The sequence below is a fragment of the Erithacus rubecula genome (assembly GCF_903797595.1).
Source record: "Erithacus rubecula genome assembly, chromosome: 5".
In the NCBI taxonomy this organism is placed as follows: Eukaryota; Metazoa; Chordata; class Aves; order Passeriformes; family Muscicapidae; genus Erithacus; species Erithacus rubecula.
Genome location: NC_136687.1, coordinates 38938042 through 38957542, shown reverse-complemented (window position 1 = coordinate 38957542; position 19501 = coordinate 38938042). Strand labels below are relative to the sequence as shown.

Genomic DNA, 19501 nt, shown 5'->3' with positions numbered 1-19501 from the left:
CCCTGTGAAATTGCAGGGCTAAAGGCTATTGCCAGTTCCTCAAAAAGGTGAATCTAAGACTGTAATTACTAGAAAAGCAGAGCCAACCTGAGAGTTCTCACAGAAATGTTGTTTTGCAGTAGATATCCTTAAAGTATGCTGCTTTCACTTGTCACAGATACTTTGGCTCACCAGCTAGTGAGTGCCATCCCAAGGAGCATTTCTGCTACTGCTCCATGTTCATTAAAAGAGATGCTCTAAAAGCTGAAGAGAAGACAGACTCAAATCAAGAAAACTAAATTCAGATTCAAATTAATAAAACCAAAATCCAATCACAGCTTTTAAAGGCAAGTTCCCTTCCCCTTTCCAACCTATTTGGAAAGTGGCTGCCTGATCAGTCAATTTACAGGTTCAGATATACAATAGATTTCCAAGAAATAAATGACTAACAGATCTGTAATTATTTCTAGCACCTCTTTTTCTTGAAATGTCCATTCTTTGGAACGAACTGAAAGGTTTGCTCTTAAATTTTGTTCTTATAGCCATAAACTACTCAGATCTAGTACATCTCTGCACAGTGTCCAAATGGGTAATATGGAGTCATGCTTTGTTTAAGATGCCTATTAAGCTTAAAATGACCACTCTGACCTGAATATGTTGCACCAAGTCCCTTCTTCTTCTGAAAAGAAGTGTTCCTTTGTCCTTCATCTAGATTTGCAGGAAAGGAATTATAGGCTCTGATAGTGCAAGTCATCCCTTTATTCAAATTAGTCAGTCACAGTAATAATTTCGACTTTCCTGGGCAAAGTGGCAAACCTGCATGTTTGAATGAATCCAAGAAGTATGAAAATATGGTTTCCTCTCATTTTTAGGCTCTTACATAAATAAAAATTTCTGAAGTCACAAATATACTTTTTCAGTGTGACTGTCACAGCAAATGTTGTTATTGAAGATATAATAAGCTGTTACTTCTATGCAGTTCATATTATTGGTAGATATTTATAATTAAGCAGGTATTTAAAGATAAGGTTATCTAATGGTGTACAAAACACTCTGGAATAAAGAACTGTATTAATTAGACAAAAATTGATTAAATTAAATTCACTAAATTAGTGAAGACATTTCTACCTTCCATTTCTATTTGAATATCTTCTAATTGTGATTTATTTATATCGTGTGGCTTTTTGTTTATTTTTATTAGAGGACAACAATGGATGGTCTCTGCAATTTGATAAACATTATACAAAGGACAAATACAATAAACTGAAATCTCTTGCATTTCAGACAAAGACACCTGAATGCTGTAAGTAATGACATATTTTATTTGAGTGATTATTAATGATGATTCCCAGAAAGAAGTGCAAAGCAAATATAAGCATAGCAGGAAATTTCATGCTGTTTCATTTATAGTAAAACATAATTAATATCTCAAATGAATGAATGCTAATTTGAAGCTAATTTCAATTCCATTAAGGTTGATTCATTTTCTGCAAGAGAAATGTCAAGCATATTTTAATTAGCATAAGCCAATTAGGAGGCCAATATAAATGTTTATCTGAATATGCTGATACTGCTGGAGAGACCATAGAACTGGCATATATATCAGAGTGAAATGAAGGCAACATTGCTCCCAGTTCACTTCTTTGTAAACCAAATAAGATTGGCAAACCCTCTTTATTTATTCAGGTCTTTGTACAGACTTTTTGGTTCTACTGTCTACTATGATGAGCAAAGACTCCCTGACCCATTTTTGACCCATTTTCACCTAGAGAGCTGTGCTCCTTCTAGTAATAAGAGTGCTGAATAATCTAAAGAATTGGCAAAAATTCGATGCCAGATTCCTGTATATCATGCCTAAGATTCAAGAGCATTTACAAGCTATTTCACGGAGGTAATATAATTTTTGTGTGCCTATATATTTATTATTAGATTCCTCCCAGGTCTAAAAGGATTTCGTGAAAGCATGTGCCTTAATTGTGTTTAAAAGATCCTGCTATGCCTGTCTTTGTGCTCGTTGTTCTTTTACACTGTATTTCTTTTCTCCACATCCCGTCACACCACACATCCCACCTTTTGCCCTGACCATGTTCTTGTTCTCCTGGAGTGGCTGGTGATGTGCCAGCAGAGTGCACCTGCCAAGGGCTGGAGGTCTTCTGTGATGCTGCCAAATTACGTGCTGTCCCATCAGTCTCTTCCAACATAACCATAATGTAAGTAGAGAAGTAACCTGGTCTCTTGCTCTGTTCAGGTTTGACTGCTAATCCTGCAACTTTTTCACAACTGCAGCCTTATAATTATGATCAGCTGATGCTTGGGAAGCACTGAGTCTCTCTGTTGACAAGTAATTTTTAATATTTTAAGTCCAGATTTTCCTTACATAAAAGGGGAGAAATCAAAAACTCTGTGAACTGATCATTTCATATTTGTAGCAGTGACTTGAGCTACAAAGAGTTTCAGTATATCTAAGGAAATCTGCAAAAGAAATGCTTCCTTTTAAGACACAGAGATTTGAACCTGTCTCTTATTCTTTGATCCTTCCAATATTCCTAGTCTGTGTTCCTGTCTATAAAGTCAATAACCTTGAACTTGGTGGAACACCCTGCTGGAGCAAATCTATTTAGTTCTCATTTGATGTCTCTGAATATGCTGTTATTTAAAAGGATTTAATGTGGGCTGAGTCATTGTGCAGATATGTATGTGTAAAAAAACTTTTTTTAAGAGACCAGAATATGGTTGATGTGTGCTTGATTTGCACTTTGGTGTTTGAGAGTCAGTTTTAGGTGTGGTGAGCAGGGAGCAGCATTCTGTGTCCTTACCTGAGGATCTCTCCCATAGATCCAGGTCTTTCCTGGATCTTTCCTTTTGATACCAGTCTGTGCTCAGTTCTCCTTGTTGGGTCCACTTTCAAATACTGCAAAACTTCATAACAAAAACTGATGTGGAATGTCAAACATCTATTTAAACTGGCTTCTGGTTTAGGGTCGAAAAAGAGTTCAAAAATCCTGACCCAGTTCTAGCTGTAGAAAAAGCAGTGAGTTGGTTCAGCTGGCTTTCAGGCTAAGTTCTCTTCTAATTAAACTATGTCCTAAGGAATTTTGTTCTTGAAAGGACACTTGAGTGTCCCCAATGGAGATGGGATATAGGGACACATGAACTGGGAAATATGCTCTATATGCATTTCAGGTTTGAAATAAATCTGTAGTTTATATTCAAATCTTTTTAATTCTTAGATTTAATTATTGTTTTGTCAGTTTTTCCTGGGAACATGGATTATTATTTTTATTATAAAGTACTTTTCACACTGTTTAAATAGACACACACATACAGAAAAACAGAAGTAGCATGTTCAGATGGTTTCATGCTGGTTTTGTTATTTAGCAGTGTGAGAGCTGCTCTTATAATATAGCAAAAGCACTGTAAGAACCTGGGACAGTAGTTTTACTGTATGCATTCATTCCTACAGGTCTCTTCAGAGGAATCTGCTAAGGAAACTTTCTGCTGATGTTTTCAAGAAATACCAAGATCTCAAAAATCTGTAAGGGAGTGCTGTAACATAAAATACCTATCTAGTGCCTTAAATATGCGTCCTTTCCTTCCCCCATATGTACGCACACAGAGCTTAACATTGAAGTGGCAAAAGTCTGTTTATCTCACTCTTTGGTACCTCATGTGTACTGTTTGGCTCAAGTACCTTCACTTGACATCTGTCTTTTTTGAAAAAAACATAATTTCTGAACATTTAATGGTTTATGTTTATATATTTATTCTGCACATTTAATGGTTTAATCAAGAAAAATACTAAACTTTAATTTTGTCTGAAGGATTTATAATAAGCATTAATATGCCAAAATAAATTTAAGTTAATCAATTTATTCAGGAAAAAAAGTTTGGAAACTCAAACTTATCATTATCACGGGAAGTTCATTCCCATGGCATATGGTTTTACTCCTAATTATGTCTGGTGCTCATTTAATAATACCCAACAAGTCAAATTATTATGGCAATACAATACTGTGTTATGTTGTCCAGTGTCTAAGATACATGCTGTTCAAAAATAATAGCCTTTAACAAGTTTTCTTTATATAGAAGTAGTGAAATCAAAATTAAATGTGGAAGTCTAGAACAGGGCTTCTGTGTAACCTATTCAAAGTGTTGTTTCATGGGAACTCTGCTGCACTGCAGCACCATCTTGTGTTCTGAAAGTTAAGTCCCATTATGTCCCTTAAATTCCTGAAAGGTAGGTTTTCACTAAAAGAAATAAATCCATGTAGAAAACAATTGTTTCTAATATGAATTTCATACCCTTCTAAAAGATAATTTCATATTTTCCAAAAGGTCTTGAGCAGTGTTTGGCAGACACCCATTTTGTAAAAGCCAATGTCCTATTTCTTACTGCTTTCTAGCAGGAATGCCTCTAGATGCTTCTTTAGCTGGAATTTGATTTAAAGGACTTAGATTTAAATATTATTAATAGAATAACATTATAATGTCTTAGAATTATTTGAAAAATAATTCTTGGCATTTGCAGTTGATACTTTTCAAATCATTCCTTCATTAAAGTAGATTTAAAAATTCAGAATTTTAAAAAGTAGTATCTTTAGTTTACTGAAAATTCATAAGATTTGCTGCATATTTTTAAATATATTATCTTACAAATGCAGGATTTTGGGAATTTTCTGGTACCACCGAAAAAAAATCAAAAGTTTTTTTCATTTTACATTTACTTTGCAAAATTTTGGTTGCAGCAGAAATCTGGGTAAGCACAGAGATTAGGTCACATTTGGTCCTAACCACTACAGGTTAGGTTAGGTTAGGACCTAATCAAGAAGGTTGCAAACCACCACTCTGCTGTTCATCTTTGGCAAACATCCATTGAAATGATTTTTGTAATTTTGCTCTTTGTGTGAATTTCTTTTAAAAAATATTGCAGTCTCTGCAGCTATAGTTGTGAAATGGTTATTGTCAAATTCAAGGTTTAAAAAATAAAACAGCAGCTTTTAAAGATTCAAATGTGCATTCAGTTTAGCTGATAGTTTCTAATTGGTTACTTATGTTTGCTTTAATGTTACTTGTTTAAAGAAAAACTTGTTTGGGGTTTGTATCTTCTTAGGTATCTTCAGAATAATAAAATCAGAGCAGTATCTGAACGTGCTTTCAAAGGTTTATACAACTTGACAAAACTGTAAGTATTGCTTTTAGAATACTGAAGTAAAAAGCAGCAGGCAGAGTTCTGAGACTGTCTCTCTATTTGATTCCATATTAGGAACTTGCAAAGTGGTCCAAAACTTTAATTCAATAGTTGAATTGAGAAGGCAGAGACAGATGAAGAGGTCTGTGTGCGAGTTTATCTGGCAGGACAGTACTTTGAAAAGACAAGTTGGCTGCACACTTCAGTCCTATTCCCCAAATCGTCAGAATGGAAGAAAGAAACAGTATGGTAGTCACTGTGCAGAAAGCCAAAGAGAATAAAGGAGTAAAATGAAAGTGAGAGCTTGTGATGGATAAAAATTCTTTAACTCGGTGTTTTGGTTTACAAATGCAATTCAAAGTAACCAGTATAGATGATGAAAGGAACACTTTTTTCTTTATTTTGCAGCAACTTTTTGAAGGGTGTTTCTAACTTTTAAGGGAAATGCTCAGTGAAAAAGACAACACATAAATTGAACTGTTTGGTTCAGATTTTTTTACTTCATTGTATTCAAAAGGAAAGTTTTTAAAAGTTGTACTTCTTATTCTTTCCATCACACAGGTCTGGTTGATTATCTGTTATTACAGCTGCTGTTATTATCTTCCCAGACCATTTATAGTACCCTCCCTATTAATTTTCAGTCTTTTTTTTTCCATTATTCTGGTATCTGCATTTATGACTAATACCCTTAACAAAGACTGAATGGGATCCTGGGAACTTTCATAGAACAAATCACTCCACAGAAGAAAACTGGAAAGAGTCTAAAATATGACACAGTGAAAATATTAACTGGCTGTGCTTTCTTATAGATACAACAAAGTGCTGTACAAAATTGCTCTTAAAATTCTCATTAGAGAATCAGTCCTGCCTTGCTTTCAAACAATGGCATGAAAATTACCACAATAAAAAGAAATTATTAACAAAATAGGATTATTCTGGTAAATTATCAAGGAAAAATAATCTTAAACCTCATTTTCATGTGTCTGCTGCTAAATAACCATTCCATTCATTCAACTTTGGTTGGTCTCGTTTTAGATACCTGAGCAACAACAAGATAACAAATTTGGAGCCTTTTGTCTTTGCAGACCTCCACAGACTTGAATGGCTGTATGTTGTTTTCTTATCTGTATATTTATTTGCCTATTAATTAATTTAATGTGCATATATATAAATATTTTGATTGCTTTCATTTTTGTGCAGAGCATTACATTACACTAGCTAATAACTAAGGAACTCCTGCTATATTGTGCAAGGTAAAAATGCAATTTGCTTTGATGAGAGCAGAGAATAGTTAAAATGTCCCTACAAAATTGCTGTCATAACCGTCATAACTGAAATATTGGCTTATTACTGCTTTTTAGAGAGATTTTGACTAAGTTATTAAAAATAAGCAAATAATATGTCTTACATTCTTCTGTAAGTTTGGGACTGTTGGATTGCCACAGAATACTGTTAAGTTGTGCCACTTTGTTTTTACAGAGAATCCACTCAAAGTGTCTTGATCAAAATATTTTAAAGCCTCAAAGGAAAACACTTTTTCTAAATTGAAAGAAATTATTTTTTCTAAGTTACATTTTTTTAAATTATTTTTTTCTGAAAGGAAATCAATTCAATTAATATCTTAACCTATCAAGGAATAGTGTGTTAATTTTTTAAGTAGTTTGACTAGACTTTTGAAGAAATTCACTACAAAGCTTGTTACCTTTTATTATCTCTTCAATTTAAGACTGAAGTAAATTATCAATTTGACACATATCTTGCTGTAATTTATAGGATCATTGAAAACAACAGGATAAATCGGATCTATCCATTAACATTCTATGGACTCAAATCCCTTATTCTTCTGTAAGTATGAAATAAGATAAAAAAGGTGTTATTCAAAAGAACAGAATAGGAAGGGCATGTGCTTATAAAAACCTTTTTACATCAACAGTGCTTGCTCACTTCAGAGTGCTGGCAGTGCACCTGCAGCTTTCCCTTACCCCAGGCAAAATGTGCTAGAATAGGAGGATTCTGGCAGCAGTGGACACACAGTGTCTGGAAAAGTAGAGGGAGAATGGTGGGGAAAATGCTAAACGATGTCACTGAGAGGGCAGAGCCGAGGCAGCTGCAGCACTGGGTGCCTGGTGTCCTCCAGAGCCATGGCATGACAGGAGAGGTCCCATAGTCCCTGCCCCTGGTGGCAGCCCAACCCCCTCCTCAATACCTTGCCTGTGATCTGCCACTGCCCCTCTCCAGCCTAAAAGATGAGGGACCCTCTTCCTCTGCATCCCAGAGGGAAACCTCCCTCCACACCCCACTTCCACCATCACCCACAGAAGTTACATGTCTGACTGAATAGTAGATTTGTATTGGATTGCTAAATTTCATTTTAATAACTGTGGAATTAACATCTTTCCTTTACCTGGTCATTAGCAAGCTAAGGATAAAATATTTCTGTACAGATTGCCACAGGAAAAATATGTGAAAGTTGAAGAAAATAATACTACTCTCAAAACTATGCAAGATTGGAATGTTGGGTTTTTTTCAGAAGTACATATAAGACATGATTTTTTTCTATAATGTAACTGAGAAAATATAACCAGCTGTACTATTCCTGTTTGGTTTTGGTTTTTTTTTTAGGGAGATGATGAATAATTCTCTTGCTCGTTTGCCTGATAAACCTCTGTGCCAATATATGCCAAGATTAAAATGGCTGTAAGTCTACCTTATTTCACTGGAAAAATATTATTTTGTGGTCTTTGTATGGCATTTCCACACCACTTTTCTTATGGGATGCTGGATCTTGTGGAGTGTCTGCTGGGTCACGGTAGGGCTGATGGCCTGAAGTCATCAGTTAAGTCTGCACAAGTATTACATGTCTGCCTCCCACTCTCATCTGTGTAGTCAAGTCCTGGTAGTATTTTTCTTCAATTACCTTAAAATAAGTGCCTGAGTTTATTTTCAATGATTGATAGGGTTCTTTTATATCACAGAGACCTTGAAGGCAACCATATCCACCATGTGAAAAATGCCACTTTCATCTCCTGCAGCACTCTAACTGTATTGTAAGTAATTGGATATGCTAGCTAGCCAGAGAGAGATGTGCTTATACTGAGCAGTCAAGTGATTCATTACAGCTAATATAAAAGTTTCCTGAGTATTATGGTTATTTATCTGAGTATATTAAATTAAAATGTTTGATTTAAAGTGAGCACCATACAGAATATCCACTGTTTATATTTTACAGCAAATAATATGTAACTAGACTTCACTGAAGAGACTTTGGATGATACTAAAATTTAGAAATTTTCTTTATAACCCTTTTATTGAAGTCAAAGATCTCATAATGAGAACCAGCAAACATACAAAATACATACCTGGTTGCTTATTTTGGTTGGCTGGTGGGTTGCCAGGCTCACCAGTTTTAGAATTTTCTCCAAAGTTTTTTCAGTGATGATATAACCATCTTCAGAACACTCCTTCTACTTTTTGGGAGATCAGTAGGCTCCATGGTGTGTGTCACATTCAATTTTTAACTCTTCTGCAGTACCCATGTTCTTGGCTTTCTTGTAATTTTTAAACTCTCAGGAGTTCATTTAAGGAATAAGCTCAGTGGCAGATGTAATAAGGATACATGAAAAGTTGCACAACCACATACCTGTGTCTGAGACATGATTAGGTCACAAGCCTTCCAGCCCACTTAATCCTCCTGCCCTGAGTCAATTTACACCAGCCTTCCACATGTGTATGTGTGTGTATAGATATATGCAGAAGTACATGCCTGTGTGGGATGCATAGGTGAAAAAAATTAATTACCAAATTATAAAATGGTAAACTTTAGATGCAATTAGCTTGTTAACTGAATTGGACAAATATTTGAAGATGCAGAGAACAGAGAAATTTTAAAGTTTATAAAACCTTACCTTCAAAATCAAATAGACACCAAGAAGAAGCAACATAAATTCTTTTATTCTTTCAGGGTGATGAGACAAAATAAAATTAGCTCCCTAGATGAAAACAGCTTTTCTTCCCTCCAAATGTTAGATGAATTGTGAGTAGATTTGTTCTCTTATTTGTACAACCCACATAGCTTTGTGATTTATATTAAAAATATTATCCATCATAAATTCTATTTCATAACATGCTCTGGAGATGGCATCCGTCTTTAGAATATTATTACAAAATATATATTGAATAGGAAAGAAATAATCAATAAAATACATAATCTGTATCAAACATACTGGGGCTTTTCTAACATTATATTTCCTGAATAGAATAATATTAATTATCCCTTTATCACTACAATCCAGGTGCATGTATGCCTTCAGTGTCTTTTAGACCAGTTTGACACTTTTGGTTGGACTGAGACCTTTTTTCTGCTTTTATTAGGATTTCTGCACAGTGAAAGTAAGGTGAAAGGTAGAGATTAAAAAGCAAAGTAAAGATGTGCTGTTTGCCCAATTTGGAAGAAATCCCATCATGAAACAATATGTTTAATTAACTTGTAAGATTCTACAAGCCAAATTAATGGTATTTTACTTTCTTTTTGATGGAAATAAAATGACAATAAATTATGTATCAATGGTATGTCTGAACTAATGAGACAAAGCAAGATCTGATAGATCTAGCTTCCCACCTTGTTTTAACACCATTCTTTTATAGTCCAGATTTTTCATAGCCTATAGAATAAATAGTATCCTATTTTGCAAATAAAATTGTGTATATTGAAATCTCAAAACTATTCAGTAAAGTAGTGAGAACTTACTGTAACCTGTGTGTTTCTGCAGAGATTTGGCTAGCAACAAGATTGAATCACTTCCTCCATATATATTTAAGGAACTGAAGGAGCTTTCACAACTGTAAGGATTCTTGTTTATTATTATACATAAATATATATTCCTCATTTGATATTATGCTTTCAGTCATATGTGTCAGGAAAGAAAAGAGCACTTTTGTTTGTATGCATCATTTAAGCTCTGCCTAAAAACACACCAAAAGCAATTCTATATAGCATTTTGTCTGGAATTATTTTGTAAAAGGTGTGTATTTTCATATCCCAAAAGACAGCATGTTCAAATTCCACTTTTTCCTAGATCCTGTTAGTACATACAAGATGAGCTATGCTACATACATCATGAGAAATCAATAATTTCATGGGAACCCTTAACATGATATCAGGATTTAACAATAGAATAGATTGACTTTGTTTTTGCAACAAGCTGTAAGGAACGTGGCCAAAGATACTTTTGTTGTGTTTACAGGAACCTTTCTTACAACCCCATCAAGAAAATACAAATAGACCAGTTTGATTTTCTAATTAAACTCAAATCCCTGTAAGTATCAAGTTTTTATATTTTAGCTGCTTTTTCTTTGTGATAATGCACATCTCCCTCAGTAGGACATGATCCAGAACATGTTTTGTAAGAAGTTGCCCCTGAAGAGTTTAGGGGATGTTTTTGCAGGTACACTAACACAGCAGCTCTAACTTGAATTCTGCTAGCAGACCTCCTCTTAAAATTCTGAGATAGTGCAGCAACAATCTTGCAAATCTGCAGCAGATTTAAGTGTATCTTCACAGGTCGCTTCACATCTGAAGTAACCAGCTTGGTGTTTAGCACAACATTGGTTCTTGTCAGGCATCCCTTCCAAATCATAGAATAGTTTATTTTGGAAGTGATCCTTAAATGTCCTCTAGTCCAACTCCCCTGCAATGAGCAGGGACACCCTCAACTAGATCAGGTTACTCAGAGCTCTATCCAGCCTGACCAGGAATGTTCCCAGGGATGGGATGACTACCACCTCTTTAGACCACCTATTCCAGTGTTTCTTCATCTTTTTATAAAAAAATTATTCCTAATATTCTAAATCTACCATTTTTTGAAACTATTTCCCCTTGCCCTATTGTAACAGGCCCTACTAAAGATGGTTCTGGAGATTTAAAATCAGATGTTTTCTTGGACAGAAGTGTAGTAAGAGTTTATGATTTCACCTGATATGATTATGTGTGAGCTGTAGCCAGCAGTACACATGCCTTTGTTTATCAGACCAGCCTCCTCACAGTGACTGGAATCCCCTGGCCAAATTAAACTAAATTTGATAATGGCTAATGAGCTAAAAATACTAAACCTGTATAAGTGTCATGAAAATAAGCAGCTAAGCACAGAAAATAATAACAAATTACCTACTTAACAGCCAAGCTACAGCATTATTTTATCCTTTTATCTATTATCAACACCGAAGAACTCATAAAACTCAGTGATCACAGCCTGTCCCATTTTTTGGTTAAAAAACTGTTAAATGTTGAGATAAATCAATAGGAAACTGTATTTTGCCAGTTTGTAGAACACCAGTTCCCTCTTCATCTGTTTGAAACAGTAAAAATAACTGGGGAAAGCACTCCCTAGGATTCATTAACTTAAATAAAATTAGCACACTTCCATGCTGGGGCTTTCTCATGTCTGCCAGCAAAACTGCCCACCAGCCCACATCAACTAACCAGTAAGCCTGCACTTTTCTCCAATTTTGCCAAAATGTGTTCAGAACTCACCTGAATATTACATTCAAATCTTTGAACAATAAATCCAAATAAGGCTTCCCACAAGGAGAACCAAAGACCCCTGACCAGTTGCACATCCAATCAGACAATGGGATGAACTATAGCACAGAACTTGAAGTTCTAAAATAACTTTTTCAGTTAAAGTTTATTGATCTAGCACAACAGGGGAAAATATATTGCTGCATTCATATATGCATGTGTCTATATATATATATATATAAAAATTTTAAAATAAGGAATCCCACCTCTGTGTCACCAAAATAGCCAGCATGTTTTCTTACATGCTGTGTTCTGTGTCCCAGCTTCCTGCTGGTTTTGACCTAATGAAGACCGAGTTACTGGGTTGGTTTGTTTGTCCAGCAAAGCACTCCCCGGGATAAAAGAGAGAAGATAAGTGCAAAAGTGTTACTACTAGAACAACTTATTATTTCCCCAGAGATGATGAAAGAACATCAGTAGAACAGTACTTTGAAAGGGTATTCATGAATTCTCATGACTGAGAGCAGCACTAAGAATTTTCCTTATAGATCTGGAAGAACAGTGAATTCATTAAAATTATTTGCAACTCCTTTTTGTTCCACTTCAGATTTTATGCAGACTTTTTGGTCCAGTTTCAAAGGGTTGAAACTTGATTAGATGCAATTAAAGTTCTTCTCTAGCTTCCTGTAATCGTAAAATCACGACTAAATGCTCATAAAATTTTGTTTTATACTGCTGAGTTTCTATGGTCTTTTACTGAGAAAATTTTTTTTACAGCAGCTTGGAGGGCATTGAAATTGCAAACATCCAGAGGAGAATGTTCAGACCCCTGAGAAACCTCTCCCACATGTAAGTAGATTATTTTAGAAAGTTTTCTTTCTTTGGCCTGAATTTTACAATTATGGAATATTGGATAATTGGAAACAAAGGTGTATGAAAAGCAACATGTGAGCAGTTGTCAAATTTTGACAGCTTTTGATTTCTTTTTCTTCTTTCAGAGTATGATTTCTGAATAGTTACTAGATAGTTTTGATATTCTGACAATGAATCTAGAATGATCTCTCATCTGTTTCTCACAAACAGATATTTTAAGAAATTCCAGTACTGTGGGTATGCTCCTCATGTGCGCAGCTGCAAACCCAACACTGATGGGATTTCCTCCCTCGAGAATCTCTTAGCTAGCATCATACAGAGAGTGTTTGTCTGGGTTGTATCTGCCATTACCTGCTTTGGAAACATTTTTGTTATCTGCATGAGACCTTACATCAGATCAGAGAACAAGCTGCATGCCATCTCCATAGTATCTCTCTGCTGTGAGTACTACATACCTAGAATATCTTTTCAGTCTGCTCGCAGTGTGTATGATATTTGTTATTATAGTATAGTGACACATTTCCAGCATTGGATTAACTCTACTTTTATGATGCTACAAATGAAAACACAAAATGCAGTGACTTATATGACAGGAGATCCCATTAAATGCTGCCTTTGGCAGCTGGGACATTCCAAAGATTTCATGTTTGATTTTCATGCTGTGGGGATTCTGTCAAATTTCCACTTTCTTCAGCAAGAAGAAATAAAATTCCAGTATTTCAAATGCCCACAAACCTATATTTTACTATGCATTTCTCAGTAAGTAGCAATTTCTCCATGTAGTTATTGTGTTCAAATATTCTGTTATTTGCACAAACAAAAGGCTGTTTTTGCAAATATGGGAAATTAATCTATCCTAGCTCCCCAATATTTGGAATTGGGATGGGTTTTTTTTTTATTTTGGAAAGAAGCAAGACAAGTTTATGGATGAATTGTATGGCAGTACAATCACTACAGTCCTGAGTCTCTCAATATAGGAGAATCTATAAGGATTGCACAAGTACAATTAGATGCATTTTGGCAGGCAGTTGTCAACATTTTATAAATTACTGCAACATTTCTAAATACAGTATGTCAATGACTTTGAAACTTTGTTTTTCCCATAGAAAAAATCTGAACACTATACAAAATTTTTAGCAAAATACCCAAGAACCCTTCAGTTCTGTGTTGATGGGTCATCTCACTTTACTAGTCTTAGAAGACTATGCACGAGTTTTGAACTAGCATAAGGTGGAAAAAATAAACTTCTAATCCAGCAGACATGGCCTACTCCAAGAAAATTATCTTAAGCCAAATGTTAATATAGGAATAGATAAAGAAATAAGACCTAATAAAAAAGGGCTGCAAGAATATTTCTATAAATAAAGCTGTGTATTTTTCTGTTTTCAAACAAATTTTACCAGAGCTTTAAAAAATAGAAACAAGTATGAAACTTGGACTGTCAGTCCAAATCAAAAGAAAAACAAAAAAAAAAGGAAAAATTAATATAAAATTATACTTCATTAATTGTAATTCATAGTAGCATTCCAGCTGTAATATTGATTTTATACCTATATATTAGCTAACTTGTAAGTAGATACTTTTATATATATATGTATATGTGTGTCTGTGTCTGTTTTCCAATATACATATACAGAGAGAATGGGAAATTCAGATGTGTAAATAATGATGTTGAGCACTGTGCCCACAGGTGCTGACTGTCTGATGGGAATATATTTATTTGTGATTGGAGCTTTTGATCTTAAATATCGTGGAGAATACAACAAGCACGCTCAGTTGTGGATGGACAGTATTCACTGTCAATTGGTTGGATCGCTGGCTATTCTGTCTACAGAGGTGTCAGTCTTACTGTTGACTTATCTGACTTTGGAAAAATACATCTGCATAGTTTATCCTTTTAGGTGTTTGAAGCCCAGAAAATGTAGGACAATTTCCATTTTGGTTCTTATCTGGATAATTGGGTTTGCTGTTGCTTTTATCCCATTGAGCAACAAGGAATTTTTCAGGAACTACTATGGCACCAATGGCGTCTGTTTTCCTCTTCACTCAGAACAATCAGAAAGTTCAGGAAGTCAGATTTACTCTGTTGTGATTTTCTTAGGTAAGTTGCATTTCTTCTTTATGTATTACTAGACCTGCAAAGGAACCAAGTTTCCAAACAAATAAGATACCTGTGATGTTCACACCTCCTTGGATTTAGATGCTCCAGCAAGAATTTAAAGATTATTTCCAATATAAATACACAACTGTATTGGATGTGTACCTACTTGCCTTAAAATGCATGAAGGACTGAGACAGTAAAACCAAATACTGGCCATTGTGTTTTTTAATTAATAAACTAGGTTAGGGAAATAGAGCAATAGTAAGGTCAGAGAAGAATTATTTAGTTTTAATCAGATGGCAGTCATTTGCCAGTTATCAGTGAATAAAATGAATACCTGAGTAGAGGCAAATATTCAGTCATCAGATGAAGACATTTTCTGGCCACTTAATTCTATGGGACTAGCAGTTTAGATTAAATGTTCCTCTTTATTACCCAGACCGCAAATAGATGATGTAGAATTGCTATTATGCTTTTAAGGTATAATTAATTTTAACTTTTAAACAGGTGTAAACTTGGCAGCTTTTATCATCATTGTGTTTTCCTATGGGAGTATGTTCTACAGTGTTCACCAAACAGCTATTATGGCTACTGAAATTCGGAATCATATTAAAAAAGAGATGATCCTTGCAAAACGTTTTTTCTTCATTGTATTTACTGACGCACTGTGTTGGATACCTATCTTTATTTTGAAACTCCTTTCTTTACTTCGAGTAGAAATACCAGGTATGTCCTTTCTTTTATGAGGCTGTTTCAACAGTGTCTGCATGAAGTGTTTCTTCTACTTCAGAAGAAAAGTAATTTAATGAAATTAACTATATTGCTGCAATTAACTTCATGTCCTATATCTATATATGTGTTTACACAATATAATGAACTATATAGTTTTGCTATTTAATTTAACTGTATTACTATAATCATGGAAGTCTTTAAGTTATGTAAAAAACTCCAAAATTCAAGTCGTTCTGCATATAGTATCTTTAAAGTACAAACTATATTTGAAAATCAAGGCTGAGTTTCTTTGGTATTTTTTATATTTAAAAAAAAAATAGCATTTCTCATCTTAGGACTTTTGCTGGTTTTATTGCCTAAATGTCTCAGGAAAATATAGTGTTGTCTATCTTGATCTATTACTGTAACTTATTCTGAAATAACTTTATTTTACAAACTTGTATTTAAGGTTCAACTCATTAAGTTACAAAAAGTTCTTCTTCATGCTGTGAATCTATTCCCATGTAAAAATAGTGTAGCATAAAAGACTGAAATTGCACCTTAATTTTTTCCTTCTCTTTGCAATAACAGTAGATGCCAGAAAAAAACCCTCTTCATGTGGGGCTTGTAAACCCTGTTAGAAAGGACATGTGAGCATGAACGGAACAATCAGCAACAGTGGATTCAGATTCAGTGTATAGATGAATGCCACAATAATTCATTGGCAAGAAAATATTTTAGCTCAGATGATTTTGCCTTATGCACTGACCAGAAGAGTTGGGAGTTGAGATTTTTAAAGTTTGGATTTGCATCTCAAACATCTGGAAGTTATGCTGATTATGTAAAATATTCAGTTATTTTAAATCTTTTAAAACTCTTCTTCAAGAAGCTATCAAACCACCTATGATATTTGAAAGAAAATACTGTGAAAAGTAGAAGCAGGTGTATTGTAAGAAAACTTGAAGAAATCTTGGGTTCAGCAAATTAATGCTCTGTGATAGATGACCCAGATAAAATAGTAATTACTTATTTCACAAACTAAAGACACAAGAGCCAGCTGTCCGAATTGACACAAATTGTAAAACCGCGTTTGATAGCCTTTGATTTTATCGGTGATGCTTTGTGACAGTTTTAGTACTAAGCATCTGCTTGATTCAAAATAGCCAATGTGATGGGCGTCAACAGGAATGTCTCGATATTGAGACAAAGTTGAAAACAGGAGAGGGGCATGGAGAGGTGTCCCTGAAGTAGAGAGCCAATTAAGTGTTTAGTGCCCCTTGGGACAGTTCTGTAACAGTTTTGTAAGTCAAACAATGCAACAGAGGGCACTCACTGACATCTTTCAGCACTTCAATCCTGTCTGTTCTCCAGCTGCCCCTCAGGCAACCTATCTCCCAAACAGTAAAGGATGAGAAAAGGATGCTGTAAAAATTAACAGCCTGACATAGGCAGACAAGGAACACAGAAACTCTTACCAACAGGAAAATAAGGAAATTAGGAGGATGTATACAATGTTCTTTTTTGGTGCAGCAGAGAAAACCAGGCTCTGAGGGGATATGGGGAATAGAGGATAGTTTTGCAGGAGGACAGAACATTAGGGGCATCATCAGGACTGTATGCCATTAGCCCTGGGAGGAGGATGGGGAACGAAGATCACAGGAAGAGATAAGGAGCAAAGCAGAGACAAAAGGTTTTGGGGCAAGAAAAAAGGGGCTCAGCCAGAACAAGTCTGTCAGGACAAATAGGAAGCTGTGGCATAGAACAGAGGGATAAATGGAACTACAGGGAGAATAATAAACATCAGCTTTTGCAGGGAGTACTGGAAACAGAGAAATAAGAGGCAGTGCAAGGGTAACAGAAAGAAGAAAAAGAAAAGCACCTGTTGTGCCAGGAGCTCAGCCTAAGAGCAACTGACCTTCCCCTCTCAACATAGAAGCTGTGCTGCATTGGCACCAAGTGCTTATGCTGATTAAAGAATGCAAACATTGCAATGCACATTACAGCTGCCTTTCTTTTTCCCTCCCTAAGGTACCATAACTTCTTGGGTGGTGATTTTTATACTGCCAATAAATAGTGCTTTGAATCCTCTTCTCTACACTTTGACTACACGACCTTTCAAAGAAATGATCCATCAGGTTTGGTACAACTACAGACAAAGAAGATCCAAAAGAGGTAAAGGCAGCCAGAAACCATATGGTCCATCATTCATTTGGGTTGAGATGTGGCCAATGCACGAAATCACGCCAAAGGTTACAAAGCCTGTGCTGTGTACAGACTCTTCTGATGCTTCAGTGACTACACAGTCAACAAGACTAAATTCATACACGTAATTACATTCTGAATCCTCACGGTGACATCAGCACTGCTAGCTTCACATCCGTGGGCTTGCTGCTTTACAGCCATGAGGAAAATGAGGGAGGTGTGACATCAGGGCTCATGTCAACCACTGCGGGAAGAAGAGGGAGCCATGTGTCTGCTTGCAGGTAGAACTGGCATTTTACCATCTCACAGCAGTACCTGACATTTTGACACTTCATCCCAGATCAGAATGAGAAATGAGTTGTTTGGGGATTTTTTTCTTCCAGAAGCCAAGGGTGTGGGGAAAAAATGAATTGTTGTTTGAAACATCTCACCCTGAAAGCAGATTGTTTCAAAATCATCTATTTATGGGGGTGTGTGTATGTGTGTGTGCGTGTGTTTGTGTGTATTTTCTTTTTTCTTTCTTTAAGTTCACATTTCACCAGCTGATTTTTTTAAGAGTTGATTGGTTTACTCATTAAGAAATGTATTTTCTCCTCAGATTTTCTCACTGGCTCTATTTAGGCTGCATCATCTCTTAAAAAGCTTTAAGGAGCAATAGCCGTAAGAAAAACATTTAAATTTCATAATTAGGTCAGTTAACTATATTTGTCAAAGGCAGACAAGTGAATATTATATTCCTTTTATAAATGTACAGAATATTTCACTCATGTAAAGGCAATAGTGAAATTGTAATGATAGTTCTAATAGAGTTGCCAGGTTGGACAAGGCCTTGATCAGTCTGGTCTACTGGGAGGTGTCTCTGCCATGGCAGGGAGAGGCTGGGACTAGATGATCTAATTCAGGCAGAACCAGAACTGTGGTGAAGAAAAAAAAATAAAAAAGAGAGGTTTGTTTTGTTTTTCAGTTTTATTTTTTCCCAAGTGAATCTCTCCCAGCTTTAACTGGTGGCAGTTTCCCCCTTCTTACACTGAAAAGATTGGACTGAGTATCCCAGCATTTTGCTGCTGCTCTTTTCCTCACTTTTCTTGATAGGCTACCAAAAGTAGCTCATCACAGCTTGCAGACTTCAACAAATTCCAGTCTTAAGGTGTGTCTCTATGTACAAGGGAAACAGTCAAATAGAAAATTATCAGTATTAATAGCTGTCATGATATCTACATTTTAATCACTTTGTACGTGACTGGACGTGCTATAGTTAAAGCAATTTAAAGACCACAGCCATTCAGCACTTTTTGAAGCATTATTTTACTTCCCAGAATTACAAGAGTAAAATAAAATATATTCCGTCTGAAACAATCCCCTAGAGGCAATTCCTTCACACATTCTTACTGAAGAGAATCTTTTCTGTTATGAATTATTACAACTTCCCTTCTTCTTTCAGTACCGTATTCAGTCTGATGGCCTAGAAGCCCAAAAAGGTAAAAAAAAAAGCTTTTTTTTTGCATTGATTTGAAACTATTTAAAATTAAGTTAAAAGATACTTCCAATGTTTGCATTTAACTTAACAACAGTATAAGAAGTACAATTTTGAAAAAGTGTGGCTCACACTTCAACTGTTTACAGAACTTTGGATTATCTTGAAACTGAAGATTGTTAAGCATCTTGTTTCCACCACTGTATGTTCTACTGAAATAAAATAATATCTGCTGAACAAAACTACTTCTTTTCTAAGCTGTTTTGCAAAATTTCGGGTTGTGGGGGTTAAAAACACGTAAGCAAAATGCTGCCATGTAGATTGCCTTCAACTAGGACAATTAGACAGATTCAACAGAACTTCCTCACTCTGAGAGGCCAAGCCCTCTCAAAGACTGTAACTGCCTTTGGTGAGATATGCAAGGATCCCTGACCTTGCCATTACTTGTTTTTCACC

At 35.4% G+C, this 19501-nt stretch overlaps 1 protein-coding gene across 3 annotated transcripts in view; it reads left to right on the top strand.

Moving 5' to 3' along the window:
• RXFP1 (relaxin family peptide receptor 1) overlaps positions 1–19280 on the top strand; it is a 46748-nt gene extending 27468 nt beyond the window's left edge. The window contains exons 3-18 of one of the 3 annotated variants that reach the window (XM_079307046.1): positions 1181–1282; positions 2084–2189; positions 3443–3514; positions 5090–5161; positions 6203–6274; positions 6941–7012; positions 7790–7864; positions 8143–8214; positions 9129–9200; positions 9937–10008; positions 10411–10482; positions 12462–12533; positions 12768–12997; positions 14248–14658; positions 15166–15384; positions 17398–19280. In XM_079307046.1, coding sequence (XP_079163172.1) covers positions 1181–1282; positions 2084–2189; positions 3443–3514; positions 5090–5161; positions 6203–6274; positions 6941–7012; positions 7790–7864; positions 8143–8214; positions 9129–9200; positions 9937–10008; positions 10411–10482; positions 12462–12533; positions 12768–12997; positions 14248–14658; positions 15166–15384; positions 17398–17699 — 2093 coding nt within the window. In that variant the 3' untranslated portion in view covers positions 17700–19280. The remainder of the gene's footprint in view (positions 1–1180; positions 1283–2083; positions 2190–3442; positions 3515–5089; positions 5162–6202; positions 6275–6940; positions 7013–7789; positions 7865–8142; positions 8215–9128; positions 9201–9936; positions 10009–10410; positions 10483–12461; positions 12534–12767; positions 12998–14247; positions 14659–15165; positions 15385–17397) is intronic. The other 2 variants (XM_079307048.1, XM_079307047.1) reach the window with 2 other exon arrangements.
• Positions 19281–19501: the final 221 nt, after the last annotated feature.